Source organism: Physella acuta, unplaced genomic scaffold (genome assembly GCF_028476545.2).
Source record: "Physella acuta isolate Inbredline_101_S28 unplaced genomic scaffold, ASM2847654v3 ptg002694l, whole genome shotgun sequence".
Taxonomy (NCBI): domain Eukaryota; kingdom Metazoa; phylum Mollusca; class Gastropoda; family Physidae; genus Physella; species Physella acuta.
The window spans coordinates 15,815-25,278 of NW_026734129.1; the positions used below are offsets into that span (position 1 = coordinate 15,815).

Consider the following 9,464-nt stretch of genomic DNA (forward strand, 5'->3'; position numbering starts at 1 on the left):
GACAAGAATCGAACGTCTTTTAATGACGGGCACGTGATGCTGTACGGCATACGCCGAGTAACCTATAAAGGTAATCAAACATTCGTGCGACGATCAGCCTATACTTATAATCTACACGAAACAGCCCCTTGCAATTATTTAAAAAAAAAACGCAACCTGCTATTAAAATCTGGCAAAAAAAAAATTAGAATCGACGAGTTACGCCTGGTTGGGCTAGGCAGCTCGCGCGAAGATAATCGTCTGCTAATCACGGCCTTTGGTTGTCTGCAGACTGTGGAAGACCTGAGCATTGCATTGATTCGTAGTATTTATCAGATCCATATTTTTTTAACAGCGGCGTAACTAGGAGGGGAGGAGGGGGGTACCGCCCCGGTTTAGAAATTAAATATAGATGAAACAAATGAGGTAGAGGTATTGAGAGCCCGGCTTCAGTGACGACGCCGGCGTTTTTCTTCTGGTGAAATTGATCTTAAACGATTTCAACACCAGGTATAAAATCTCATTTGAAGCGTTGAAAAAGTTGTTTCGGAATTTTTTAAGTCTAAAAAGATATTTTCGTGAGTTTTAAAAAAAATGTTAAATGACGAGTAATAATTTTTTTTAAATTTTTTTTTTAAATTTCAGAATGCGTGTCTTTAGGAATAAAGGATAATAACCAATTCACACATGATGCACAGCGGAAAGTTCAAGGTGAAGGACGCCCAGCGGACTGTCGTGATGTGCCAGATTTCGCTGGCGTGCCGCACGTAACCGGCAACACAATTTTTTTTTGTTTTTTCTTTTAAAAAAAAGGGAGATAATGAATTAGAAGACGCTTCTGACTTCTACTACATTAACCCTACCAACGCCATCTTTCATCGCCCGTCATCACCACCACCACCAACAACAACAACATTGTGACGATGGGCACCAAACTTCAACTCGACCACCGCCTCCACGGCCTTCTCCTGCTGCTCGTATGCCTGGTGCGCGGCGCCCTGACCTTGAACTTGGACGGCTCCCCGGGGTCCTACCTGAAGTACCCGCCATGGGACCCGTGCCTGAACGGGTCCCTGTCGTTCGAGTTCAAAACCAAAGAGCCCAATTCGCTGTTGTTGTACCTGAACAAAGGCGGGTTCATGTATTTTGAGATTAAAATGTACAAAGGCGGCATACGTCTCAGGCTTAATTTTGGTGACGGTACGCAGATTCTACGTGCTGGTAGGTGATTGTGTTCATGGTAGTTAGGATATTGTGTTCATAGAAATTAGGGTATTGTGTACATAGCAGTTAGTATGTTCATGGAAACTAAGATATCAATTAATCGTGCACAGCAGGGTATTTTGTTCATGGCAGTAAGGATGTTATGTACATAATAGTTAGGATAATATGTACATAGCAGTTAGGTTATTATGTTCATCATAACAGGATATTTTGTTCATGGTAGTTAGGATATTATGTATATAATAGGATATTATGTTCGTAGCAGCTAGGATATTAGGTAAATAGCAGTTAGGATATTATGTTCATAGAAATTAGGATATTATGCACATAATAGTTAGTATATTTTGTCCATAGTAATTAGGATATTATGTACATTTAGGGTATTATGTGCGACACAGGAAATTTTGCTTATATTAGTTAGGATAATGTGTCTCAATGTTACAGAGAAACTAGGATAATTTATGCCTATATATATATATATATATATATATATATATATATATATATATATATATATATATACATATATATATATATATATATATATATATATATATATATATATATATATATATATATATATATATATATATATATATATATATATATATATATATATATATTAGATATTATAATATGTTTATATTTATATCGAGAAAAGTTATAATAAAACGTTTACTCCTTCAACTATACAGATCAGTTGAGATTAATCTGAATATACATTTAAAGAGAAGATAGGATGTGTCCATATATAAACCAAATATAATGTGTACAGAGTTATATAGAGCAGATATGACAATGTAAACTTTAGTAAATATATAATACATAAAGTTAGTTTAACATGTGTATAGTTATAAAGAACAGTTAGTATAATACGAGCATTGTTATCTAAAGCAGTCAGGATAATATGCCCAAAGATTATTTAGCAGTTAGGATAATGTGTTCATAGTTTTACGTGGTGCTTCTAGCGTGTACTAAATACGATAAATGTAGGTAATTATATAGACTGCCTTAGACACTGGCTTGTTGAATCGCTGATAGCAGTGTGGAGCTTCCCATTAAAATAATTTTGTAACGTAAATGTAAGTTTTATTAACATTATAACTAGCTCAGTTTAAAGAATTGCCACCGCCGGTTTGCGTTTAAACAAAATTTCGCGTTATTAGTCATACTTTTTCGAATTCGTTTTTTTCCCTTTAGATAAAAAAATTATTCTTTTGTCTCTGTTAACATTAACACTGTCTGTTTTGTAGAGCAAGCTGTTATTAAAATAAAATTAAAAGAAAATATGAGTAATTTTTAAAAAAAGCTGTTATTATCGGTGATATTATTTAAGTTGTTAGATATGTTTTTGGTCTGTCTGTTAACTTCATAGTTCAGTATCAGGATCATATGTTCATAGTTTAGTATGACTGTATAAAGGAATACATAGACTTACATTACAACTGTACCAAAAATAAAGCCATAACCACATCACAGACATACAAGCACATCATACACATACACTATACAAATGCATTATACAAAAACATCATACAAGTACTGCATACAAATACTTTATATAAATACATTTTACAAATACATCATACAAATACTTCATACAAATACTTCATACAAACACTTCATACAAATGCATCATACTAATACATCATACAATTACATCATGCTAATACATCATACAAATACATCTATACCAATACAACCATACCATACAACAACTAAACTAAAAATACTGGCTTACACATATTTAATCCTTACTTTAAATACAGACAAATTACCATTTTACAAGGGCAAATAACTCCAGGGTTTCTTTCAGCTTTCAGACATTTTTCTTCGTGTGTTGGGGGGGGGGGCATTTGAAACTACGGGGATGAAGGGAGGGGGTCACTTGCAGTTTCTTGTGGTCGGAGCGGGCACTGGTCAAAGGTATATAATAAAAATAAAAATAATTCCTTAATACTTGGGGTACCACAGATTTGTGTGGTGTGTCTAGGGTTAAGTGTCGCATGACGGCGCCCACCCCTCTCCATGCCTGACCACAGCCGGATGCCTCCATGTAGATGGCTTGCCTAGGTCTCGAACACTTGGCCGTAGAAGTTCATCTAGGAACTCTTGCGCCCTGGCCACTGAAAGGTCATACACCCAGTGATGCCGTGTTAGCATCAGTTGTTTGATTTTGGAGCTCTTTGCATGAGTTGCTGTCCCTAGCTATCGAGCAACTTATGCCCGGGGGTTTGAACTTGGGATTTTTCTTCTTCGGTTTAGCAAAGTATATATTCTATATAAAATTATACTTCTGAAAATACGACCCGGGGGGGGGGGGGCAGTTGGACGTGATACCATTGGTAGGAGGGATGTGTTGAGCACTCCGGAGATATGTCTGAAAGAAGAAGGAACACTACACAACTTACACACACACACACACACACTTACACACACACACAACACCACACCACTTCTCACGACTCAGTCACACACACACACACACGCAACACCACACCACTTCTCACAACTCAGTCACACACACACACACACACTTCTCACAACTCAGTCACACACACACACACACACACTTCTCACAACTCAGTCACACACACACACACACTTCTCACAACTCAGTCACACACACACAACACCACACCACTTCTCACAACTCAGTCACACACACACACACACTTCTCACAACTCAGTCACACACACACACACTTCTCACAACTCAGTCACACACACACACACACTTCTCACAACTCAGTCACACACACACACACACACACACAACACCACACCACTTCTTACGACTCAGTCACACACACACACAACACCACACCACTTCTCACGACTCAGTCACACACACACACAACACCACACCACTTCTCACGACTCAGTCACACACACACACAACACCACACCACTTCTCACAACTCAGTCACACACACACACTTCTCACAACTCAGTCACACACACACACACACACACACTTCTCACAACTCAGTGACACACACACACACACAACACCACACCACTTCTCACAACTCAGTCACACACACACACTTCTCACAACTCAGTCACACACACACACAACACCACACCACTTCTCACAACTCAGTCACACACACACACACACAACACCACACCCCTTCTCACGACTCAGTCACACACACACACACAACACCACACCACTTCTTACGACTCAGTCACACACACACAACACCACACCCCTTCTCACGACTCAGTCACACACACACACACAACACCACACCACTTCTTACGACTCAGTCACACACACACACAACACCACACCACTTCTCACGACTCAGTCACACACACACACAACACCACACCACTTCTCACGACTCAGTCACACACACACACAACACCACACCACTTCTCACGACTCAGTCACACACACACACAACACCACACCACTTCTCACGACTCAGTCACACACACACACAACACCACACCACTTCTCACGACTCAGTCACACACACACACAACACCACACCACTTCTCACGACTCAGTCACACACACACACAACACCACACCGCTTCTCACAACTCAGTCACACACACACACACACTTCTCACAACTCAGTCACACACACACACACACACTTCTCACAACTCAGTCACACACACACACCACTTGTAACCCATGCATAACTTTCATGTCTTTATCTTCATTCTGATTTCTTGTTTACATTATATAATTCATCCTCCTTATTCTACCCCCCCCAACCCCCACCCCATCTCCTTACCCTCAGGTGAAGCCCTCAACAACGGCGAGTGGCACTCGGTCGAAGTTCGTCAAGACGGCGACAGCACCTTCCTGAAGGTGGACAACCTCGAGCAGCACAAGAAATCCAGCACCGCCCTGCAGGACTTCACCCCCTCCACCAGCACCAACGACACCTTCCTCTTCATCGGCGGCATCCCGCCTGAATACGACAGCAGAAAATTTCAATCCCTGGCGCTCAAGTCGGTGATATTCGAACCCCGGTTCACAGGGTCGATAAGGAACTTGTTTTACCGGACGTGCGGGGCCGAGGCGTTCCGGCCCCAGCCGTTGGAGTCGTACGGGGTGCTGAGCAAGGACATTGACCACTGCGAGCGGGGGAACCCTTGCCTGAACGGCGGGAAGTGTCTGACGACGGACAGCGGCGTGTACTGTGATTGTCAGAGCACGGAGTACAAGGGGGATCGCTGCGATATCCGTGAGTTGATTGGTTGCTTGGGTCTGGGGGGGGGGGGGGATATATCTAGATTCAGTGGCGTATTGGGAGGGGGGTTAAAAATACTACACACATTTATCTAGCCTACATACACACACACATTCACACCATGTATTTATAGGCCTATATATATATATATATATATATGTGTGTGTGTGTGTGTATATATGTATAAACATACACATACACACACACACACACACACACATATATATATATATATATATATATATATATATATATATATATATATATATATATATATATATATATATATATATATATATATATATATATATATATATATATATATATATATATATATATATATATATAAAAATACATATATATATAAACACACATACAAACACACACACACACATATATATATATATATATATATATATATATATATATATATATATATATATATATATATATATATATATATACATATATATATATATAAGTAAAGAGACCCAAACGCACACTAGCTGTAGCCTAACACAAAACAGCATTCATTTTGAGGGTCACTGGGGAGCTTAACCCTTTGATCCCTACGCCATTGAACTTGATACTTGTTTCTCAATTTTTATATTTTGATTGTATCTTGATACTTGTATATTAATATTTGAATCTTAAATAATATTTTTTCTTTCGTTGAAACCAAATTTTAATCCTGTACACCCCCCCCCCCCACCCCAACCCACCAATCCTCTTTGACCCAGACATTTTAGCGGCAGCAAATAAACCTGCATGTACAATTTACTTCAGCCCGCCATTGGCCACTTAGATGGGAAGATATAAAAATGTTTGAAAATTTGATTTATGAGAAGGATAGTGTCGGTCTATTGAACGGGCTTGGTAGAGTTGCCTCTATGTTGCCTCTATACTGTATTTTGGTAGAGTCGCCTCTATATCTGTGTTTTGGTAGAGTCGCCTCTATACTGTGTTTTGGTAGAATCGCTTCTATGTTGCCCCTATAGCCTAGCCTGTCCCACAGCGTGTTTGCAGTGCTCCATTTAAAGAATTCCAGACCCATCCACGGGCGCCGTGTAGCGACATCCCCCCCCTCCCACTCCATTACGTAATATCTATCTCACTTCACCTTCCTGTTGATCCAAAACATGACCCCCCCCACCACCCCCACCCCCAACGCTATCTTCTCACTTTCCTTACTTTCCCCGTCATGCATTAGGCTGTTATCCCTGACACCCCCACCCCCCACCCCCACCCCCAACGCTATCGTCTCACTTTCCTTACTTTCCCCGTCATGCATTAGGCTGTTATCCCTGACACCCCCCCCCCCCGCCCCTTTCCCAACACAATCAACGAAATGAGCCAAACCCGCGTTAAAAGCTAACCTTTAACGGCCTTCTAGACGTGGGGGGGGGGGGGGTCCCCGGGGGTTGGGGTGGGTATTGTGTAATAAAAATATGATTTTAATAGCGGCATCGCGGCGCTGTGTCTGTCCTGAGAAAATTTTCATTACGGTTTATTGTGTTTACCTTCCCTTGGGGGCGTCTGCTGGTTTAATTAACCGGCGGCCATTTCAAGGTTTAACGGCAGCCGTTTTCTGGTTCAACGGGAAGCCATTTTTTTTAACGGACATCTATTTTCTGGTTTATCTCTCGGACATTTTTTTGGTTTAACTGTCGGCCATTTTCTGGTTTAACGGACAGCCATTTTCTAGGTTAACATGTAGCCCTTTTCAAGGTTTAACTGGCAGCCATTTTCTGGTTAAACGGACAGTCATTTTCTATTTTAACGCAAAGCCCTTTTCAAGGTTTAACTGGCAGCTATTTTCTGGTTTAACGGGAATCCATATTGTGCTTAAAAATGCAGCCGTTTTGTGGTTGAACGTGTAGCTATTTTAAGGTTTAACTGACAAGCATTTTCTAGTTTAACCGGCAGCCCTTTTAAGGCTAAACGGATAGCTATTTTCTAGTTTAACTGTCGGCCATTTTTTGGTTTATCTGTCTGCCATTTTTTTTTGTTTAACATGCCACAAATTGCTGATTTAGCATAAAAACTTAAACATCTGTTCATGTCTTGCCTTGATGTTTGAAGGGCCCAGATAACAACATCCGTGATTCTGTGACTCGCTACATGTTTAATTCCATCAGCTTCGCACAACGGCTGTTTTAACTATTTGATACTTACAGTCTCTGTACGTCGTTATGTTGGTACGATCATTCAGTTTTCAGGGGCTAACTAGGGTGCGGTAATATGGTGATTGTGGGCTAACTATGAATGGTACGTCATTTGGTGTTTGTGGGCTTACTTAGGTATATTTTTGTTGGCTAACTTAGGTATATTTTTGTGGGCTAACTTAGGTATATTTTTGTGGGCTAAGGTATATTTTTGTTGGCTAACTTAGGTATATTTTTGTGGGCTAACTTAGGTATATATTTGTGGGCTAAGGTATATTTTTGTGGGCTAACTTAGGTATATTTTTGTGGGCTAACTTAGGTATATATTTGTGGGCTAAGGTATATTTTTGTGGGCTAACTGAGGTATATTTTTGTGGGCTAACTTAGGTATATTTTTGTGGGTTTACTTGTGTATATTTTTGTGGGCTTACCTGGGTATATTTTCATGGGCTACCTTTGGTAAGATAATTTAACTGTCACAGTCAAGTATACACGATAGTTTGTGGCTATTTTTAAAAAATGAATATAAAACCCGAAATACAAAGGAATAATTTCAAACCGATTTTCTATTTTTTTTCTGCGTTATATTTTGGCGTTTCCATGGCAACGTGAGTTAAAAAATCGTGTCCAGGGCGTGTTGTTATTTCCGCCACAGCGAACTAATCTATTTATTATAATAACCGCGATCTGAACTTTTTTTTTTACAAAATTTTCCTTTAAAAGCTTGGCCCAAGATGCAATCTCAGATATTGCATTTTTTGATACACCATGAATGGGCTATGTAGAGATGGTCGCATTTTAACCCCCCCCCCTCACCCTGACTTTTCCCTAGACATTTTGGACTGAGTTAGCGAAATGTCGTTTGAGGGTTAGTGATGTCCCAAGGAGACATTTCGTTTTATGTTGCTAGAGTAAAATAGTTGTCTGCCGCGCATACAGTGACGTAAGCAGGGGAGGGGTGGGGGGGGGGGGGGGTATGTTAGGTGAGGGAATGTTAAATCCAAAAATTATGAAAATTGTCTAACTTTAAAATTACACACACGCACACGCACACACACACACACATACACACACACACACACACACATATATATATATATATATATATATATATATATATATATATATATATATATATATATATATATATATATATATATATATATATATATATAGGCTACATAGGTCATCTATAAAGGTTTTATATATATATATATATATATATATATATATATATATATATATATATATATATATATATATATATATATATATATATATATATATATATATATAGGCTATATAGGCAATTTGTAAAGATTATATATATAAATATATATATATATATATATATATATATATATATATATATATATATATATATATTATATATATATATATATATATATATATATATATATATATATATATATATATATATATATATATATATATATATATATATATATATATATATATATATATATATATATATATGTATATAAGCTTATCCCTTGATGTTGTCTCGAAGAATTGCGTAAAATCTCCCTTCCTAATGACGTACTAGACTCCCCTGTACCCCAGGCGCCCTGTAATGCATTCGTCGATACGGCCCGCTAACGAGGTACCCCGGCGAATCTTGGGCAACAGGTATGCTGATTAAAGGGCCATTGTCGATATCAGTCGCGGTGTGATTAGATCACGCCTCGCGCCAATATCAACCGTATTGATCCGGGATAACGGGGTTAAGGCGGTGGTGTCCCGGGGTGGGGGGGGGGGTGGCTTTAACGGGAATAGGGGATGGGGATAAGGGGAATGGAGGTCGAGATTTTAGCGGATGCAATTCACACATGATAGCGAAGAGGATTGTTCGGTT

The 9,464-nt window shown here is 39.1% G+C and overlaps 1 protein-coding gene across 1 annotated transcript; it reads left to right on the forward strand.

Moving 5' to 3' along the window:
- Window positions 1–652: 652 nt before the first annotated feature.
- LOC131933979 (neurexin-1a-like) lies at window positions 653–5,417 on the forward strand (the record flags this gene model as incomplete). The annotated part of the gene is made up of 2 exons (XM_059290423.1): window positions 653–1,200; window positions 4,968–5,417. Coding segments are annotated over exons 1-2 (748 nt in total), but the record flags the coding sequence as incomplete, so codon positions are not given.
- Window positions 5,418–9,464: the final 4,047 nt, after the last annotated feature.